The 22042-nt window shown below is 35.3% G+C and overlaps 2 protein-coding genes across 4 annotated transcripts; one reads left to right on the top strand and one right to left on the bottom strand.

The window, feature by feature from the left end:
• The first annotated feature begins 2156 nt into the window (after positions 1-2156).
• rabl6b (RAB, member RAS oncogene family-like 6b) lies at positions 2157-20154 on the top strand. Of its 3 annotated transcripts, none has more exons than XM_052108927.1 (16): positions 2157-2310; positions 2840-3238; positions 3604-3738; positions 5157-5204; positions 6879-6931; positions 7051-7142; positions 7416-7556; positions 11630-11735; positions 12046-12149; positions 12859-13244; positions 13972-14137; positions 15639-15806; positions 17367-17700; positions 17824-18007; positions 18114-18169; positions 18805-20154. In XM_052108927.1, the coding sequence occupies exons 2-16, from the start codon at positions 3106-3108 to the stop codon at positions 18994-18996; spliced, it is 2298 nt and encodes a 765-aa protein (XP_051964887.1). In that variant the 5' UTR covers positions 2157-2310; positions 2840-3105; the 3' UTR covers positions 18997-20154. The 3 variants fall into 3 exon arrangements, with proteins under 3 accessions (XP_051964887.1, XP_051964879.1, XP_051964892.1); XM_052108919.1 differs by having other exon boundaries at positions 7048-7142; positions 18805-20152; XM_052108932.1 differs by lacking the exons at positions 18114-18169; positions 18805-20154 and having other exon boundaries at positions 7048-7142; positions 17841-18007.
• Positions 20155-20459: 305 nt separating this feature from the next.
• On the bottom strand, positions 20460-22042 carry si:ch211-102c2.4 (uncharacterized protein LOC568178 homolog). The gene is made up of 5 exons (XM_052111543.1): positions 21947-22042; positions 21369-21662; positions 21072-21161; positions 20866-20882; positions 20460-20754 (listed from the first exon to the last, which is right to left on the bottom strand). Exons 1-5 carry the CDS (start codon positions 22002-22004, stop codon positions 20716-20718), a joined length of 498 nt encoding a protein of 165 aa, XP_051967503.1. The 5' UTR covers positions 22005-22042; the 3' UTR covers positions 20460-20715.

The raw sequence follows: 22042 nt of genomic DNA, 5'->3' as shown, positions 1-22042 counted from the left end.
CGTCTTAGGTTTAACAACCTATGAAACTATTAATGAACAATATGAAACTAAAACGACATAAGCTTAATTTAAAATGGCTTAGGAACTATCTATTTAGAGGTGGATAAACGCAATTTAGAGGTGGATAAACCCACTTTGGAGGTGGGTAAACGCTATTTCCGAATTTTGGGAGGTGCGTAAACGGCGTTTATGTGCGTTTAGCCTCCACTACATCCCTGAATAACGTTAATTTACACATCGTGTTTCAATCGCCAAATCAGATGTATAGGCTACTTCATCTACATTCCTCACGAGAAACGGATTATGGCTCACAAAATGGATTAGCTATAGGCGAAATAGTAAGGTCCCACGTACTTTAATACAGTACATGTTCTGCATTAATACCACAGTGAGTAACTTACAGGGCTAGTAAGTTAGACCAGGGTTTGCTTAAGAGCCTTCACCGACCTGAGCTTAATGATGAGGGAACGGCGCCAGTAGATAACTCTTCTTGCCTCCCTCGTATCGTTCATGACTCCTTATTTTACTTTTTAAAAAGTGTCTAATGTCCATAATAGCTACCACCAGAAGCCACAAACAACAATGACAGTCAAGCCCTAAAGCTGTAAGTTAACCGATGACTCTTTCAGGCTCTCTCCTCTGGTGCGCACTCTAAATACAAGCATTCTGTAACCATAGTAACTTTGATCCGCTTGAACACATTTTAATCGTCTTTAATACATGATTCCGAAGGATAGATTAAAAGACCCGGTACATTTTTTTAAATAAATACAAAATTATTAAAAAATAATAATAATTATCAATAAATTCAATTTTTTGAGATCCGGGGCTATAAAAAACGATGCCCATGTCTAACGACGCGCCTGATACCACATATACAACTATATGCTTCTCTAAAAATGTTGTGTGATACAAAATAAAGAAAATGAATGAAAGAGTTAATCTTATTAGGCGCACGTCTTGGTCACATTTGACACCTTAAAACAAAATAAAAAATTCCATAAAGAAAACAAACCCTTTTTAGGAACTTTGCATTGGCAGTGACAGTATTTTCATAATAATTAAAGTAATATTAACACAAAACAATCACACAATAAGCAAGTTAAGCTCAATCGACAAAAGTTGTGGCACAATGTTGATTACCATAAAAAAATATTTTTGACTCTATTTTTCTATTCTATTTTTGAAGAGCAAAATGTAAGGTTACAGTGAGGCACTTAAAATGGAAGTGAATGGGGTATCCAATCCGTAAACGTTAAAATGCGTATTCATGATTTAAGTGTGATAAAATCACTTGCTAACCTTTTCTGTGTAAAGTTCTTTCTAGTTTTATAACTTTGTTGCCATGACAACATAACACCGTAAACCTTAAAACAACCGCAAAACAAAGGTTTAAACAACTATCAAGAATTAATGAGTATTATGTAACTAATTAAATAACGAATTAAAGTGCTTATATAAAACTATAAGCTTCGCATTTATGCCTTAAGCCACTCCAAAAGACGGACCCATTTACTTCCATTGTAAGTGCCTCAGTGTAACTTTCATTTTTGCTTTTATCAAAAGAAAAGGGGAGACAAAATAATTTTTTGTGACTTTTATTTTGAATGTTTAACAGTGAGCGCAGCGTACCTCACCCACTGATATATCTATCTATCTATCTATCTATCTATCTATCTATCTATCTATCTATCTATCTATCTATCTATCTATCTATCTATCTATGTATGTATATATCAGTGACCTCACCACCTTTTTTTTTTTTACAAACTGTGATGACGCGTTTCCGCCTTATTTAGCAGCGTAAATCTCGAACATTTTTCATATTATATATTTGTTAAATATTCATTGTAAATTTATAACATTACACTTTGTGTTATATCACCCTGTAATTCGTTTAAAAAAATAATTACCACAGCTGCGAGGGGGTGTCTATTACAGAATTTGGCATCTTCTCTCAACTGACTGTCTTGATCCACCACTCTCTATTTATTTTTCCTCTCGGAAAGTCATTCAAATGTAATATTGGATTTTTCTTTTGTTCTTGGAGCAAATGGGTAGGTAAAAATAATATTTGCTTTGATCTCAAATTCACTCCCATTCACCGCTGTCAAAGTTTACCCTGCAATCGTTTACTTCCGCGTTCCAAAACCGGGAGTGTTGAAAAAGGTCATGATTTCATGATTCACAATCTGAACAGCCGCCGCAAAGGCTTTAGCATGAACTGACACTGCACAGTGAGGCAGAAATACTAGATGTGGAGCGCTGGATCTAATCATTCAGCTGGTCTAGTTTAGGCTCTAATACCAAGTAAGTACAAGAACGACACAAACTTGATACATTTATCAGTTTGTTAGCAAGCTAGTATGTGTGGGCAGATGTCAAATATCGGACTTCTTAGCAATCGACATGAGTGCGTTAACGCTTTTAAAAATATATTTCTTATTTGATGCCAAACTGCAGTTGCATACAGTGTTTTCCTAGACACTGTATAAACACAATGGTAATTTATTGTATGATAGAAGTCGCAGTGTCAGGTTGTGATTCAAAATCTTGCAAGCTGTCTACCTGGACAGCATTTTTGGGCATTAGTTATTAGTTTACTTATGTCTAAAATGCTGTCTAGCTAGGCATCTCACTAGGTTTTGAAATAGCCTCAGTCAGTCATCACTGCAAATTACATGCAATGCCTTGCGCCATTTCTCATACTATGAATGAGCTGTCACATTTCAGAGGTCTTTATTTTAAGTAATCAAAACAACATTTATGCTTCAGCTGTATTCAAATTGCAGTCTGATTCATTTCAGCTAACTTTTTTTTTTTCTTCTTCTGTGTCCAGTGGTAGTTGATCAAGCACTAGACTAGAGGATCTTTGTGATGCTTGACTGCAATAAATGTCATTCTGTGGCTGGCAAAGGATCCAAAGATGAAGATCTGAATAAATCCATAGCAGGACTCACTCACCAAAAATGCAGAAATGATTAATCAGCATAGCAAGAAAACTGTCCACATTCAGACAGACAAACTGGGTACATCATAGAGGCCAGAAGGAGTCAAGAATATTTTATATTTGTAATACATTTCTAGAGACAAAGTTTGGTCAAGATGTTCTCTGCTCTGAAGAAGCTGGTTGGCTCCGAGCCAACTGCTCAGGTAAAGGACAAGAACATCCCAGCTGGTCTGCAGTCCATGAACCAGAGTCTGCAGAGAAGGTTTGCTAAAGGGGTTCAGTACAATAGTAAGTCCCACAGCCACTGATCAAAGGCTTGCCAAGTTTAAACCTTTAGAGAACATGTATAAATAAAGATTTTTGCATATTGTACAAGCATGTCAGTATAATTCATTTCGATGCTGTTCCTTAAATATTTCCTGTTGTTATTGCCAATGTTTACATTTCACTCTTCTGTACCTCACAAGCTAAGGAGAACATGCATGCATGGACTGGAATTGGAATGAGACTGCTAAAAAATAAATCTTAACGGATTGCATGCTACAACAAATCAAATTCATGTCACAGTGTTACTGGTACCCCTGGCTGCTGTGTACATGAGATAAGGTTATCTCATGCTCTAACATGTTATGTATGGTCTTTCTGCACTACAGTGAAGATAGTCATTCGGGGAGATAGAAACACTGGAAAGAGCACTCTGTGGCATAGGCTTCAGGGTAAGAAGTTCCAGGAAGTGTATATTCCCACTCAGGAGATCCAGGCCACTAGTATCCACTGGAATTACAAAAGTAAGAGTGTTTTCTTATGCAAATCAAGCCTGTTGTCATTTTGACTGTCTGAAATCTTTTTGCTTTTAGAAAGTAACTTTTTTTTTTTAAAGCAATTAACCTTTTATCTAAATAATTGACTTTCCATCTGTTCTTCTTTATTATGTGAAAATAGTTTTACATTGAGGTAAATATGCAGTCTATCCGCCAGTTCAGATAATGGATAATTAGATTAGAAAAGTAGATGATAGCTTTGCATAGCCTCAGTTGTGACATTAAGAGGCCTAGAGCAGTTAGTGATTTCTAGAGTTTGTTTTTGTTAGTTATCTACATCCATCTTTGATAAACATCACGTGATGGAACCTTTTAACTGTAATTTATGGTGTGGCCTCCTGCTTTTGATAGCTGGCATGTACTTGTAACCAACTTGTTACTTAAGTGCCTCTACGTTCATTGCCAAAAGCACTCTCTTTTCCCTGTTCTTTTTAAAGGAATATTCTGTGTGTTATAGAAGTTTCGATTTGTCCCTCATTAAGAAAAAAGAAAAAATCGAGGTTACAGTAAGGCATTTACAATGGAAGTGAATGGGGACATTTTTTGGAGGGTTACTTTAAAGGGAGAAATTCAATAATTTTATGAAAAGCACTTACATTAATTCTTCTGTCAAAACTCATGTATTATTTGAGCCGTAAAGCTGTTTAAATTGTAGTTGTTAAGGTCGTCTTAGGGTTTACAGCATTACACTGTCATTGCAATGAAGTTGTAAAATTGTATATACATTTAAAAAAAAAAAAGGTAAGCACTTTTAGAACAATAAAATCATGATAACGCGCATATTGTTTATGTCTTGCTTGTTTAGGCCCCATTCACTTCCATTGTGAGTGTTTTACTGTAACTCAGATTAATTGGTAATTAACATTAACAAATGCTGTCGATTGAGCTTAGCTTCTATTGAACCCAGAAAGTTTTACTTTAAAGGACCCATATTCTAAATTTTTGTGGTATTAGATTTTTTTCCTAAAGTGTACTTACAATGTTGGTCAAGCTTATTGCACAAAGAACAGTCCATGCTTAGTTTACATTACAATTAAAAAGGCTGTTTTTGCTACTGAAACTGTTAGGTTATGGTATAACTCTGTTTATCAGTGCAGACTAAATTGCTGAGTACTAAAAAGGCATGGATATGTAACTTAAAATAAATATTCTGAATGGACAAGGGAGGGATCGTTGGGTTCTGAACAGCAGAGAACGTGTCTACATTGTGCATTGATACTGGCTATCATGATTTTTTGTTGATGATATGGGGCTAAACATAACTTGCCAAATGTTTACTGTCCACTATAACTGATAATCTCTGCAAACTAGATTTACCCTGGTCAATGCAAAGAAAGAGTGAGCTCAGTTTTCCAGAACTGCATTCATTTCTCATGTCTCCTCAGCTACTGATGATGTGGTGAAGGTGGAGGTATGGGACGTGGTGGATAAAGGTGAGTTTCCACCTTTTTCTAGTCCAGCTCTTAGAATCTACATTAAATAAAGTGAAACTTTGTTGACAGTGGGCCTCATTTATGAAACACGAGTAGAACAAATTTTTATGTAAATCATTCATAAAGCTGTTCTGATGTAAATTCTCGGATTCATGAAAGTTTTCATATTTTCAAAAAATAATGCATGTGCTGCCTACCTCATGTAAATTGTGCATAAGACGTCTAAATGTGTTTTTCTTTCTTTCAGGAAAACTGTCATGAATGTGTTTTTATAGAAGTGAAGTTAAATGAGTAATGAAAAAATGAGTTGATAATTAAATAAGTGAAATTAACCTTAAAGAACAACATAAATTAGTACAAGAAAAAGCTTTGTTTTCTTTTTAAACCATAGCCTATACTTATTTAGAAATGTTTCTTTACGGCTTGAATTAATGTTTTCAAAATATAATTATTTCCCCAACTCTACTTATCGTTTTACCTACAGAAGTAGGAAGGGCATTCATAGAAAAAAATGAATGCCCTCTATTATGACTGGTTGAATAATTATTATTTTTTTTATATGAACTCAGTAATTTAGGTTTCATAATTTAGGATAGGCATCGATAAATCACTTTCATTTGATAACATATAGTCAATGCTAATGCTGTTAAATCCATAAATAAACACATCCCGGTCAGGTGCGAACACAATACAACAGGGGAAAAAATAGAAAAAGCCCTCACGCTGTCTGCAATATATCTTAATCTGTAATATCTCACCGCGTTTCGCTCAAAGATGTTCTTCAGGAATTACTGTTCAGTTTGTCATGAACTGAAATTTTTTTACACTCATGTCAAAGCATTTTTATTTACTTTCACAAGTGCCACAATATGAATGCACTTCATTCATAAAAACTATTTGATTACTGTTCTGCATAGATGTTAACAGCATTTACTAGCGAGTCTGGTGCCTTCCTTATAGGGAGTTTTCATGGGCGTGGATTATGATAATTGTGAATGAACTTGCACGCACCCCATTTATGAATGTTTGGAAAACACATGTTTAACTAGAAAGCAGTATGAAGCATTTGTGAATCTGCCGGAAAGTTTTGAGGAACTACCATTTCATGCGCAAATTACTCCGAATTTACTCATATATTTACGAAGGTTTCATGAATGAGGCCCATTGCTATTATATTTGTCTTATCTGCCTGGTTTTGTTTGTTTTATGCCTTTGTAAGTTTAGAAAATGTTTACTGCATGTCATTTTTGCATTCACATCCTCCATCTCACCTAATGGTCATACATAAAGCCATTTCACCCAGCCCCCATTGTACCCCAGTCATTTTTATTAATGGTATTTATCTTACCTACTGTCCAACCAGGCCAAAAAATCCCCCTTCCTGATGGTGTAGGTGAGAAACTCAGTGGTTGTAGATAATAGGCTGTTATTCGCTTGTGCTTGGTGTAATTCTCTGTTTGTTATGTTAGCAGATTATGACATGCAATATATCGTATTATTGTTATACCACTAAGTTTTGTTAACACCACTAATGTCAGTTCCTGTGAGAAATTATATTTCCACAACTGTTTGCTATCTAAGTAGTTTGAGTAGTTTGTCTAGTTGTTTTCAATGAATCCGAATTTATGCTTCTTTTTGGTCTATACTTAATATATCCTTGTTATGACATTATAGGCAAGGGGAAAAAGAGAAGTGATACATTAAAGTTGGAGAATGAACCTGCAGAGGTAAATTAATCTCAAGTAATAATCTGTCAATGCAAGTTTTGTACAAATATATTGATGTTTTTTTTTAATATAATATAGAAGTTGATTGTTTAACTTGAAATGTTTTGTGCCATTAGCAGACAGAGGGTGACTTGACTTTGGATGCTGAGTTTTTGGATGTGTATAAGAACTGCAATGGTGTGATCATGATGTTTGACATCACCAAGCAGTGGTAGGTGAAAATGAAGGTCTTATTTAGACTACACTATTTAGGCTATTTAACACACTGAATTCTTCTCTTTACGAATCTTAAATACATTATTATTGGTTTTATCTAAACCCAAAAATATGTGTTTTTTTTTTTTTTTAGAGTGATGAAAAAAAAGCCATTTATTTGTCTGTTCAAACAAGTATCACATAGCATGCTTGCTTTTCACTATTATGCAGAAAGAACTCACTGTTAGTAACTTGTTTCACAAAATGTATGTGTTTTATGCACCTGTAGGACTTATAATTACATTCTACGTGAGCTGCCTAAGGTACCCACTCATGTGCCAGTTTGTGTGCTTGGTAATTATCGGGACATGGGGGAGCACAGAGTCATTTTACCTGATGACATCCGTGACTTCATTGCTGGCCTTAACAGGTTAGAGCATTAAAGCTTGGAAATCATAATCTGTTCTCTGCAAATCATTTGTGTTTGATACATTGAGGTGAGTTGATGTCTAGTGCAAGGTTGGTCATCATGAATATCATGAAAGATGTTCACCAATGAGTTGTTAAATTCAACATGAAATGGCATTCAAAACCCATTTTACTTCCATACTGTGACATTGTAAAATAGGATATTCAGCAAGTAGTGTATGAATTTTATCCAACTATAACTGATTTCATTGTAATAAGTGGGCATTGGTAAAGTTGTTCCAGAGGTGGATGAAGTTATCCAGTTTTACTGAAAGATTTTTATTTGCAATAATATGTTTAGATGAAACTGTATGTAAGACCAGGAATATGTTTTAAAATCTTCATGGAGAACCATTGACGAGTGCAGTTCGGTGGTGTTTTGACTATTGTGATGTTTCCAACTGAAACAGGAAGAGGAGGTGGGACATGTTGAATGACTTTTCAAATGACTTTTTCTTTCTTTTTTGGGGGAAACTAGCCAACAGGATTTAGTTTCTACTAACATGCTCATGTCAGAGCTGCTTACCGATCTCTATACCGGCCAGGTTTTCTGAAGACTTGAGAACCGAACGACGATCTGACAACATTAATCAATTACCAGCTCACAGCACATTGTGGTCTTTGTTTACGACAAGTCTGGAGCCGTTTTGCAAGAGTAAAATATAATACGGTACACAAAGCATTAAGAATAAAGAACACTTACCCGAGCTGTACATCACAAGAAACCTTCGGCTGCACCAAAAAAAATAACTTTCTTCACGTCCCGCTCCCGCATTGGTGCGTCCTATTCAGAAGTGATCATCCCCAGTGGTCGATTTGTTAAAAAAAAAAAAAAAAGAGAAATATTTCAAAAATCTAGTTCAAAACACTTGTGTCAAGTTCTCAGATATGTAATCTTTGTTTCCAATTTGGTTTCATACATTTTTGAAAAACCTTGATAGCATTTCTACTAAAATATTTAAATCTTTAAAATTGTCATGTGGTGTAACCACAAAGTAAAAGGTATTATTCCACTTTTTTTGCACCTTGAATACATGAGAAATAAACAATGGCATCATTCATTTCCAAAAAGTTTTTAAATACATTTTTCAAGTAATTTTTTGTTTTTATACATATATAAATATTGTGATTTTATTTATTTATTTTTTTTTTTATTATTATTTTTTTTAGTAAAAAATACCAGGTTTTCTCAAGGTTACACCACATGACTTGAACAAAATGTGCTTTTTCATAATGTCAAAATAAATGTCAGCTTTTTTTATTTTTTAAACTTCACACTTAGTCTTTAGGGTCTAAAGACTGAGCTCTGTTTAATGGTATTTATGGTCAACACAAACAACAAATTACATTACATCACGACTTTGATTTGGTGGACAAAGGCGTTTTTAAATTTGAATAATTTTTAAAACACATTTGTTTCACTGCTTAATTTAAAATAAAATGTAATTAAAGATTATTCTGCAATAGTCATGCAAACATTTCTTTTTTCAGGACTTTCGGCTTTTAATGAGACTTTGACTTTTTTACTGTCTCTGGACACCACATAAATGTTTTTACTTTAAGCCCACAAAAAATATGAAAATATGCTCATCATAGAAGAGGTGTATTCAAGTAAATGGTTTGTGTGAATTGCATTTTTTATGTATTTTAAATTTAATAGATCTGAACAAAAATGAGCATCACTTCACTGACCCATGAAAACACATGGCAATAATATGCACCTGTTACCCTCTGTTTTTGTATTTTATGATGAACCTTGTGAAAAGAAAATACATTATGATCATGTTCTTTTTTTTTTTTTTGAAATACATAAGGTACCTTCAGTGGCGTAACTTTCATGTAAACACTACGAAGGATAAATCAAACCATCGCTAAACACCGACATACCTGCCTGTGTTTTCAGAAAGCGAGCTTTTGTGCTCATGGTGGCCAGATTGTGTGACTAAAGTGCCATCCTGGCAGAATATATACAAACTGTACAAGTGTCAAGATCTGATTGAGGAAAATATACATTTTTAGAAATCTGGCAACCTTAAACATGTCGAGATCAAATTCTGACTGGCTAATCGCCCTTATATAAAGTCTGTTATTTATCAAACGTAGAAAATTTTAATATTTTTCTTGCATGATTATTTCTAAGTAATACATGACACAATCTAAAGGAGTTGGTATGGCGGGATGGTGGTTTACAAGGGGGATGATTTTTTGTATTTCTTGCAACAAGGGGGATGCCATCCCCCCTAAACTGGAGCCCTTCGAAGGCAGTTACCCTGCCTTCGAAGGGATAGGTGATAGCGGTCAGTCAGAACTCCCTTTTTAAGAGATCCTTATTGGAAATAATTTTTGGAAGGACCCTACAGCATCTATTGTACTCCCTTCAAAGGCCCTGCAAAGGCATGATCAGCGGCAGTTTGAACACAGCCAGATGTGCTGCACAGTTGTAGGAGGAGGGTGGGTACATGTTCTAGAAAGCATTTGGTTGCAAAACTTTTCTCAACCTCTATGTGACATCATGGATGTTCCTGAGTCTTTTTAGCCAAAAGAAAGAGACTGCAGATTTTTTACTGCTAATATCTTCTGAAAACGAATTTTGTCAATGTTTAGAAGACATATGGATGACCTAATATAAAGTACCTAATATAAATGACATAATATAAAGCTAATAGATGGACTAAAAATTTTAAGGTTAAGATACACTGCCTGGCCAAAAAAAAGTTGCATACTCTAATATTTTGTTGGACCACCTTTAGCTTTGATTACGGCGCACATTCGTCGTGGCATTGTTTTGACAAACTTATGCAACGTCGCGACATTTATTTCCACCCAGAACTGCATGAATTTTTGGCCGGGATCTTGTATTGATGACGGGAGAGTCGAACCTCTCCGTAAAGTCTTCTCCAGCACATCCCAAAGACTTTCAATGGGGTTAAGGTCAGGACACTGTGGTGGCCAATTCATGTGTGAAAATGATTCCTCATGCTCCCTGAATCAGTCTTTCACAATCTAAGCCTGATGAATCTTGCTATTGTCGTCCTGGAATATTCCCTCGGTGTCAGGGAAGAAAAAAATCCATTGATGGGATAACCTGACCCTAATGCATTCAGGTAGTCATCTGACTTATTGCCGCATTACATTGCTGAGCCTAGACCTGACCAATTGAAGCAACCCCAGATCATAAAACTGCCCCCAGAGACTTGTGCAGTGGACACTATGCATGACGGGTGAATCTTTCATGCGCTTCCCTTCTTATCCTGACACGCCAATCACATTGGAATAGGGTAAATCTGGACTGATCAGACCTCATGACCTTTTTCCATTGCTCCACAGTCCAGTTTTTATGCTCCCTAGCAAATTGAAGTTGTTTTTTCCAATTAGCCTCACTAACAAGTGGCTTTCTTGTGGTCACACTGCTGTTTAATCCCAATCCTGTAAATTCTCATTGCATTGTGCATGTGGAAATGCTCTTAATTTCACTATTAATCATAGCTGTGAGTTCTACTTTCGATTTTTTTAATGATGTGACTTAACCAAGTATTTTAGTGATCTCCGATCACGATCATTAAAAAAAAAAATTTCGACCACACTTCTTCCATGAAGCTGATGGTTCACCACTGTCCTTCCAGGTTTAATAATGTGTTGAACAGTTCTTAAAACAATTCCAGTGATTTCAGCAATCTCCTTAGTTGTTTTCTTTGCTTGATGCAGGCCAATAATTTTCCCCTTCTGAAACACAGTAGCATATTTTCCACGACCATGGGATACGTCTTCCGACATGGTTGTTTAAGAAATGAGACACACTGCATCAGTTAGGGTTACAATAAATTTTGCCAGCAGAAACATTAATCACTGCAATAATGATCCAGTCATAGGCTCTTAAGTATCTGCTTATTTAAATCCAAACGGCAATTTAAAAAAAAGAAATTTGGGCCAGGTAGTGTAGTAAATAAGTTCAGATTTGATTTAATCTTTACTTTACAATCTCTTACTCTTCTGTGTGCCATTTCATTAATGTTTGATATCTCCATAATTTTGTAGACCTCTTGGCTCCTCTTACATCCATTATGCAGAATCTTCCATGAAGAATGGTTTTGGTTTGAAATATTTGCACCGATTTTTCAACATTCCATTCTTGCAACTGCAGGTGAGTAGGTTCTAGTGCTCTAGTCTTACAACTTAACTTTTACTAAAATGATTTGCATTATTTAAGCAAATTCAATATCAACCAGGTCTCCAAAGTAGTAAGTAGGATTTGTTTATTGTGTTTGAGCTGTGTCATGTGCCAAGTTGAAATGAGATCAGTATTCACATAAATCTTTCTCTGCATGTTTGCCTGTAACACTATTTTTAAACTAGTTATTTTTCCCAGTGCTATAGTTATTACAGCTTTGAAAGAAATGGCAGTGGTGGGACCAGTTGTCATTAATTTTATGTGCTAATGATAACCTCTACAGAGAGAGACCCTGTTACGGCAGCTAGAAACCAATCAGTTGGACATTGATGCCACACTAGAGGAGCTAACTGTTCAGCAGGAGACAGGGGATCAGAACTATGATATGTAAGAACTTACAACTCACAAACTGCAGTTCAGTCGCATGTGCTTTGAAGGAGAATTATTCAAATTAAAAATATCAGCGACAATACATGCAAATACACATGCAAATAATGTAGAATCCTTTACAAATGGTACATTATGTTGCCGTTGTTGTAAACATGTCTTAAATGATGGCAACATCTGCACTGATGATCTAACAATATTATATAGCGCTCACTAGGGCTGCGATGTTATGATTTTGCAAGCGATATTAAATAAAGCGGCATTGTAAATATTGTGAGGGTTGTTGTAATTATACTGGTTTTGCGACCCTACATTTAATACAAAATTAAGCTGTATATTGCTGCTTATTACTATGTAATTGGTGCATACACATGCAGATAATTCAATCTTGCACTCATTTAATAAAAAAAAAACAATTTGGCAAACATCCGTTGATTATTTTTAACTAGATTTTTACTGTAATTTACTTGCATGAAACATTTTTTAATCTACTTTACACCAATGGCTATTTTGTTGACGTGATGGTTCCTTAGATCAAATTCATAAGTATCAAGATCAATTTCTAATATCGTCAAAAGGCTGAAAATTGTTTTCAAAAATTTAGCTTTGTTGTCCATCCCTAGCGCTTACCCACTTTGAGTTTGTGATCTGCAATGAGTGCTGAATGACTAGCTATTGTAATACATTAGGTGTTTGTTATAACTTGCAGTTTCCTGGAAATTAACGACCCTCGTAGTAAAGGCTACAATTCTCCTGGCCCCGCTAACGGACAGAGTCCGTCATCTGGTTCGCAATCTCCCGTAGTCCCTCAGAGTGGATGCTCCACCAGCAGCTCTAGCCCCTGTAGCCCCCAGCAGCCTCCCATCCCCTCCCAGAACCTGAAGTCTCCATCCCCCTCTCCGTCACATCCTCCTCCCCCTCTCTCCTCAGCTCAAGCGCCTGATACCTCTCCCTCCCTTTCCCCTGCTCACCCCGGCCCTGCGGTCTCTTCTCTTGCCCAGGCCTCTGCCTCTTCTCCTCAACCCCAGAAACGCAGCTTCATCTCCAGGCTCTTTGGCTCAGATCCAGCCCAGGAACCTTCAGCAGTTACGCAGGGTGAGTTTTAGTACAGTGTGGATTGTGATACATGTAGCGGCATGTCTGTCAGGTGAACATGAGCTGTTTATTTAACAATATATGCATTAAATGTTATGTTCTGGTCCAGGATCTGTTTGGATATACAGTATATCAAATTAATTATATCATTTTATATTGTAAATAGATTTTTATATTACATTTCAATGCACTTATAGATTAAATTACGCTTATTTCAAAAACATGTATTGGAGTTTATGTATTGGACAATTTCTTATTTTATTTTTATCTCAGTGGCATTGTTTAATGATTGCCCCAATGCTATGACTTACAAATGTGACTTTAAGGCTGAGAGGAATTCATTCACAACACACACACACACACACACACACACAGGCCCTTTTTAAAACCTTTCCTCAAGCTAGACCTACAAAGACATAAAAAATGGAGAGGATTAGGACTCGTGCACATCATAAGGATGTGTTGGGGATCAATAGAAAATCACAAGACTTTGTGCATTCCTGAGGTATGGGGAGGGTTTAGTAGCTGTTGCACCCCACCTAAAGGCACAAGAATATCAAACAGTAGCTATTTAAGAAAAATACCTAATAAATTAGCAAAAGATTTGCTTTATTACTGCCTTTCCTTGAAGGCAGCAAATAGCTAATCAATGTAACTCATTGTAATATGAAATGGGGTATTTTTTGGCACAGATCATGTGATTTCTCAATACTTTGATTTCTTACAGAGCCAGAGCTGGCATCTTTACCAACTCCTCCTACAGTTCAGAGTGTGTATGATTTTGTGCCAGACGAGGGACTGGACAAAATCTTCCTGAACGACGGTCTCCCTTCTAACACAAGATCCACTATGAATACCCAGCCCTCTGCTTCAGCCATTGCAGATAGTGACAGGTACACCAAGGATAACCTTTGGAAAAATTATGTGATAACAGGGTACTCTCAAAATGATAACAGGGTCCTTAAGTCTTAAAAGTATTAAATTCACTTTTTAATATTTAAGGCCATAAAAAGGCTTAAATATCTTATATCAAATACAAGAAATCTTAAATATTGTTTATACTTAAACAATAATAATTTACCGGTAATTATATAAATATTGATATACATAGTAGGAAAATATATTATTATTTATCTTTAATATATAGTATATTTGTTTTCAATATACATCATAAGTGATTATGCAGCAAGGTTCCCTTTTATGATTTCATCTGTTAACATTTGCAATACATTTTGTAAGCAGCCATATTTAATGTAACTGTGAGTATTGACTTGTATTAGTGATAGTTCACCCAAAAATGAAAAATCTTTCTTCACTTCCTCACCTTCGTGCGGTTGGGGGATGATCAATGCTGTAGCAAACATGTGAGACTATTGTTTCAGCATAAAAAAGAGAAGCTAGAGAGAATGTTAGTTTCAGTCTTGATTCACCTTCATTGAATAACAAAAGATGCCGTATCAGTGGTGTTGACTGAGACTAACATTCTGTTTAACAACTCCTTTTTTGCTGCACGGAAGAGAGAAATTCACACAGGCTTGAGGATGAGGGTAAGTAATGATAACAGAAATTTCATTTTTGAATTAACTGCTAACCTGTTAAAGTAATTGTTAAATGTATCTGCCAAGATCAACAATATAAATGTAATTTAGCACATGGTTGCATCACGTCTTGCCGGGACTAAACAAGTGACTTAATAGAAGGGTCACAATGTAGGTTACATACTTTAAAAATCATTCTGTCTGAATAAAACTAGAGGTAAGAATTAAGAATAGTTGCCCCCTCTGAGATTAGGTGAGTTTGTTGTAAAAATTGTATTGGTATATGTTAGTAATTTCAACAAATATATATATATATATATATATATAGACAGTAAATGTTAATTAAGAATATATATAGACAGCATTACCATAACATTAACCTAATGGGAAATGCATTCATAATAATGTCATAAGAAATTTGAGTTTTAATTTATTATTATATTATATATATATATATATATATATATATATATATATATATATATATATATATATATATATATATATATATAATATAAAACACATACTGTAAGTGCACAATATTATATAGTAAACATGACCAGAGAATCTATGCAGCCTCAATGTTTTTGTATTGACCTGCAAATTAAATATTTAATGTGTTTTAAATGTGTTTGTTTCATTGTGAAAGGATGTTTAAATGTTCTTCCCTTTTGCTTTAAATAGTCTTAAAAAGTCTTAAATTTCATTCCTTCGAATCTGCGGTAAACTAGTTAAGCCATTTTGTTAGAAAATACATTTTGTGTTGTTAAGAAATTGTGAGACGTTGTATTTGATGTTCAGTATGGATGGAATTAGTCAAGTTTTCATAGATACCCTTTACATATATCTATTTCAGTGATGATGAAGGAAGAGACAGGAACCCCATGGTCGCTGTGTTCCAGGATGATTTGGTCCCAGATGATGCAGAACTTGAACCCAGAGCATCGGTTCCCTGTAAAGACTTGGATATCACTCTCTCCAGTGATGAGGAGGGTCCAAACCTTGCGGTAGCTCAGAAACACCTGTAAGCACTACTTGGGATCCTACTCTTGATGCATGATAATTAAGGTTTTTAAAGATAAATACAGTCTTGACCAACACAAAATAGATATTGTTTAAAAGCTTAGAAGCTCTACATTCCAGTGCATGCAGGCATTATGACCAAAATCCAACACGTGCTTTGAAATTTGTAGACAAAGCAGAAGTATTCTGTTTTGATCATTTATTATTATTCTTTTTTTCCACCACTTTTTCTCCCCAATTTGTAATGCCCAATTCCCAATGCGCTCCAAGTCCTTGTGGTGGCATAGTGACTCACCTCAATCTGGGTGGTGGAGGACAAATCACAGTTACCTCCGAGTCTGAGTCCGTTAACTCGCGCATCTTATCACGTGGCTTGTTGATTGCATTACCACGGAGATATAGCGTGTGGAGGCTTCACGCTATTCTCTGCGGCATCCACGCACACCTCACCACGCCCCCCTCTGCACATCTTTGACAATTATGTTGGTGTTACTTGTATGCTGCATTTTCACTTATTACTTCACAAAAAATAAATGGAACATAAAATATCACATGGCATTATTTAGTGGAGGCAATTGTCTTTCAAATCAGCCCACACACACAAGGCAATTGGAAGTATAGATCATTAGATGATCCACACAAAACACAATGTTACATATGGGCTCCATGTAAATGACTCAAACTCAATGAATGCAGACTCATCGAGTCAAATGGTACTCATTCTGTGAAATCGCATTTTCTCAAAATCATGTCTTCATGCTATGCAAACCTTTAGTTATTGCAGTGTTTGCATGAGTAATTAGCTCTTATGTACAATTATTATGTTTTTTGTTTTGTTTTGTTTGGAGAGACTTTTGGACACTAAGATAAATTATTTTGTAATGCTATCACTTGTTTTGTTTTTTTGGAGCCACCTTATTTACACCCAGATATATATAATATCAAATCGGAAAAAATAAGAAAAAGTCGATTTTGGCATCCATTTTTTTTTATTTATTTTCCAGCAGTTTCTTAGACTGAGAGTCTCTGAATGTATCATAATCTATATCATTAAAACAATGTTTTAAATTTTCTTTACAATGATACCAAACACTTGACCCTCCCTTTTTTTTTTTTTTGTTATAAGCATTTAATTTTGGGGATGCCATTGAAACAGGAAATCTTTAAAAACATCTTAACCTCTTGTGTGTGGAATTTCTGCACTGCTAGCATTACCAAACAAAATTACAATAATGATTGTTTTCCTGTCAGACAAACAGATATTGTTGCCCCAATCTCAAGCCACTGATTTAGGGAGTGGCATAATGTCTCAGACAAACAGAGCAATGTTTTGAAAGTGCCACATGTTTACACTTTTGGGCAAATTAACCTTACTTACTTTTCTCTGCAATTTAAGCTGGAATAAGAATAAAACGTTTTAATGTAGAAAAAAAAATCACCTTTAAGAAATGGCTGTATTTTGCTTGCACTTTGCTGCAGACAGCTAGCTAGCAGTTATCTAAAAGATATCTAAATCAAAGTCTGGATTTCATGGTAGTAATAATATTTGTTGGTCATCCAGGGCAACAGTGGATTCATTATCACTGGAAGACAAACCAAAAGCCACAAACACTGAACCCTTGATCCAGGCCCAAGAAAGTGTCAGCAGTAAAAACTTAGAAACTTCAATGCTTACCCCCACTCCAGTACATGCTGCTCAACCATTGCAACCAGCATCGCAGTCAGAAGGCCTGGCAGAGCCCAAAGCACATCTTGGAAAAAAGAAAGGGGGATCAGCTCAAGCTGAATCCTCTGACACAGACCCTGACATCCCTTTGGCCAAACAGATGCTGTCATTTGTCATGGACGACCCTGACTTTGAGAGCGAGGAGGAGGTCATTAAGAAAGTGCACAAGGTATTATGACTAAAGCGAAGATGATGATTTTGAGCATTATAGTTCATGTTAGACTAAAACTAAATTGATAATCGGATGATATTGTTTGGTTATTCATTCTAATACAATGTTAATGTGCTCAAGGACTCTTTTCCTGTCAGAGATGACCTTCCTGATCTGTCAGATGATGACATCACCACAGTGAAGATACCTGAGCCCTTGAAACCTACGGTACTTTCCTTCAAAAGCAAGACTGATAGTGACCTGTTTGGCCTAGGCATCGAGGAGAACTCAATAAAAAGCAAAGACAGCAGCGACGAGCAAGATGGCAAGTCACTCATTTTGTACAACTTTAGGCTTAGTGTTTTTTATGCAGAAAATGTGAAAACAAATTTTTTTTTAAATGTATTTATTGTCTATATATCTTCTAACAGAAAAAGAAAGCAAGCATTCCAAGGAAAAGAAGAAAAAGAAAAAGAAGACTAAAGAGGTGAATCATTTTCAAGTATTATCATTAGTAAAAACAATTAAGGCCCCGATATACTTCCGAAGATGTTCTTCTTCAGCCGAGCATCATTATACTGTTTGTGAACATTCAGACACCTGCCACACCACTGTGGGAGGTGTTTAGAAGTACATTTAAATATGAGGATGCTCTAGACTACATGTACAACCTTAACTAATGTGACATCAATGACTTTATATCTCATTCTATGAGTAGAATTCACATGAGGTTAGTGAAAGAAGCTGTTTTAACCACTCAATGTTGATTTAAAGTAATATACACGTCACATGACGTGGTCTTGGAAAACGTTTCTACAGATGAAGGCATATTTGCACCAGCTCGCTAATAACTCTGCACACCGGTGTGTTCATCTTGACTGACTGAACAATGTAAACAGCATTAGCTGTCGACCTTAAAGTAGGTGGAGCACCTTCTGATGATGTGGACCATTGGCAGTAAGAAGGTATTTAGCAGCCGAAAGAAGTTTTCCTACAAGTTCGCCCCAAAACAAACTCAAAAGCACCTTCTTTTTGGCCAGATTTTGTTCTTCAATTCCATATGAAGTATATCAGGGCCTTAATGGTGTCCTGTTTTATAACTAGGTTCACAATTTATTTCAGGATGAGGAAAAAAGCAGTAAGAAGAAGAATAAACACAAGAAAAAGGAAAGAGATGAGGCAGGAGGAACTGGAGATGACAAGGAGAAAAAAAAGAGAAAATCACGGAGCAAGAAAACGGATGATCTTGAAGCTTTTCTGGCTGGTAAAGAAGGCTCAGTACCAAGAGAGGAGGGCGACTACGAGGAGTTGTAATGCTCAGTCGTGCACTGTTTGTGCTGCTAATGTACATTGCTATCGCAAGCTTGAAAGAGTTCTTTTCAAAACCAACAAAAATATGCTTTCTTAGGCAGCCCAGCATATAACTCTTTGATCTGATTCTTTTAATGATTTCCTGACAGATTAAGAAATGCTGCACAGTGGTTTTCTATTTTCCACTAATGCACCTACCATACCGCAGAGGTTGGCTGGGTTGGGGTTGTCTGCACTCCATGGGCTCAAACTGTAATAAGTGCAATAAGCCATGCAAAACTCCTAAATCTTGCATGTTGTACCTTTTTCATTTTCAGGTGTAAAAGGAACATTTTTACTTTATCATAACCTTTTTTTTTTTTTCATAATATTTACATGCTCGCCTTTTATATGTTTTCTACATTTCTGTCATGTTTGGAAAACATTTCCAAAGTGAACCACTACTACTCCAAGACTATGTTTTTAATTAATTTAATTGGCTTATTAGTTGTCTTGTGTATGTGTATACATTGGTATTTATGCTCAATAGATTTTCTGAGAGCTTGGCTTTGTGTAGTTTTCCTCTGTGTGAAGTGTTTGAAATAAATATGCTGTATTTTCATGGTTATATGTTTTCCCGAAGAAAAAAATGTTTTAGGAATATATTGGTTAAATCTTGCAGATTTTGTCAATAAATGTACATTATTAGGCATTCTTTCATAATAGAGGGGACATTACGGAAACAGGCATTTCCTTTGTATGGCTACACCGTCTTTAAATCAGGAAATGTCTCAAAGGAGACTATACTCAAAATTCAACACTAACAGAGCTCAAGTAGGCCAAATATTGAATGTTTTTGGTTAGAATAATAAAATGTATCTACAGTACTGTGTAATTATACATTTTATTTGACTTCTGTCTGTAATTATACCATTTTAAATTCTGTGTTTGTTTGCCTTATTTTTTATGATGACTGTAAGTGTCAAGAAAGAGCTATTATGTCATATTTGTCATCAGACTTTTTTGGCACAATTATTTTTCAATGAAATTGCATTGCAGCTAGAAATCTGAATTCAATACAAAAATATCACAATCTTTTTTTGTAATCCTTTTGCTGTGTCAATTCTTTTTAGTTTCATTTTAAATACAGCATTAACTGCATCGCACATGTATTCTTACACTATTAAAGTCGGTAAAGAAAGCAGACTTTGGTGCAACAGGCATTTCAGTTCAAAGACACGCATTTGCTTCTACAAAGTCTTTGAATCAGCTAGTGTGTATTAAAATAAAAAAGCTTACATTTTTATTAGATATGCTTTCTTAAATCCACATTGTGTTGCGTTATGCGTGTTGTATAGGATATCCCTTTGTGTGTCACATTTTGTTTTATACTGTAACATTTGCTTTATAAAGAAATAGTTTATTTTATAAGATATAAGTCATATTTCTTTTACAGAAAAAAAAAATAACAATTTAAAATGTGTATTTTTTTTTTTTCCTTTAATGACTAAACAGTTTAAACTTTACATGAAGGATAGCCTATATGCAATAACTGGGCATTTGAAAGCTTCACATTTAACAAAGCAAATGGGACTATATTATTACCCCTCTTCAATAGACAATTTTAAAATCTTGGAGTTGAAAAACATATATATATAAATTGTGATTTGGAGGGAAGAACAACAATTAGGAACCATGTCATCATTCTACAGCAAATGTGGTTCCCGTCTTCTTCTGCCCGCTTTACACGGCATCAGACATCATAATATGTTCATTTGTTTTCTGCAAAATGAAAGTTTCAGTTAAAAACCCCTATTAATAAACATTGCCAGCTAAGTGATAGTCTGAATCAGATAAGCTGACCGATTAAAATGAGCTTTTGTGATATCTTACCTTTGTACCTCCATTCCCTAAATTAAGAATTGAAGAAATTAGTCAATTAAATAAGATTCTGCAGAACAGAATTATAGATATATTGTAAAATAAATGTAAAACATAAACTGACTTAAAAGAGCATCAGTTGTACGGATTAGTGGGTGAGATAACTGTTTTTCATTATGATGCCATGATAAAATGAAGGGGTATATGCGAGCACTTACTGTTTGAATAAACGTAAGTTGAGATGGACATCAAAGGCAGCAAAAGGAAAAAAATCCAGCGGAGGATTGACCACACAAAGTTTAGTGGAGCTGCAACGGGCAGAGATGAGATTTAATGAACTGGTTTAAGAAATGCGTATATGCTTAAAGTATTTCTTAACCAAATTTTATTACAGTAAAGTAATACGCTACACAGATGACACAGTACAACAGGGGAACAGTTCAATTAATTTTATATATATATATATATATATATATATATATATATATAAGAAATAGAGTAGTCTTTCATCTTACTAGTGGAAAAGTAATCCTCTGCCAGTTTTATGATGGTATTGTCTTCAGCCTTCAACCCACACCAGTAGACTCCATCTCCTTGGGTCAGTGTGCGTACCAAGACAGTGAAAGCGTTTCCATCATCATATACATTAACATTATTTTGTTCCAAAATGCTGACATTTGGCATGAATGAGAAGCCTGTGCAGCAGCTTTCATTCTGGGTATCTCTCTTGCACCAAACCCTGGCCTGATGTTTGTTCGTAGGTGTATAAGGACAGTAGAGTTTCTGCTGATATTGACAGGTGCTCTGTCCTGAAGAGAAGATTATTTCTTGAATTTAATGTTTGTGGTTAATTCTTATCCTCTGTGGGTGGATGCCAGCTTTAGGAAATTGTGAAACACTATGTTTGTCAAGCATTAAAATGTCCAATATATTTGCATTTTATTTTTTAAAACATGAAGACATTATCATGAGTGTCCCAACCATCTTCAAGATATCTCCACTGAACAGCTGATGTGATGTTAATTTAATGTTAAAAGAAGAGAAATTTGATGTTGTATATGTAAGTCTTCATCTGTATGTATAGTGATCTTACCTGTTAGGAAGAGAAGAAAAAATGCTGTTAAAAATGTCATTGTGGCAGTATGGCACATTGATGACAGCCAGTGTTTTTGAGATTGTAAAGAGTTTA

The sequence above is a fragment of the Xyrauchen texanus genome, chromosome 3 (assembly GCF_025860055.1).
Source record: "Xyrauchen texanus isolate HMW12.3.18 chromosome 3, RBS_HiC_50CHRs, whole genome shotgun sequence".
NCBI lineage: Eukaryota > Metazoa > Chordata > Actinopteri > Cypriniformes > Catostomidae > Xyrauchen > Xyrauchen texanus.
This window is presented reverse-complemented; position numbering and strand designations above follow the sequence as displayed.

What these genes read in the sequence shown, in the direction of transcription:
- si:ch211-102c2.4 (XM_052111543.1), bottom strand. Translation starts at nt 22,004, where the DNA reads ATGTGCCATACTGCCACAATGACATTTTTAACAGCATTTTTTCTTCTC. An exon ending in TTTTCTTCTCTTCCTAACAG is followed by an intron (nt 21,663 to 21,946) that starts GTAAGATCACTA and finishes TCTTCTCTTCAG; the next exon opens with GACAGAGCACCTGTCAATAT. An exon ending in AGAGGATTACTTTTCCACTA is followed by an intron (nt 21,162 to 21,368) that starts GTAAGATGAAAG and finishes TGCCCGTTGCAG; the next exon opens with CTCCACTAAACTTTGTGTGG.
- rabl6b (XM_052108919.1), top strand. Translation starts at nt 3,106, where the DNA reads ATGTTCTCTGCTCTGAAGAAGCTGGTTGGCTCCGAGCCAACTGCTCAG. An exon ending in ATGGGACGTGGTGGATAAAG is followed by an intron (nt 5,205 to 6,878) that starts GTGAGTTTCCAC and finishes ATGACATTATAG; the next exon opens with GCAAGGGGAAAAAGAGAAGT. An exon ending in AGAAAAAGAAGACTAAAGAG is followed by an intron (nt 18,170 to 18,804) that starts GTGAATCATTTT and finishes AATTTATTTCAG; the next exon opens with GATGAGGAAAAAAGCAGTAA.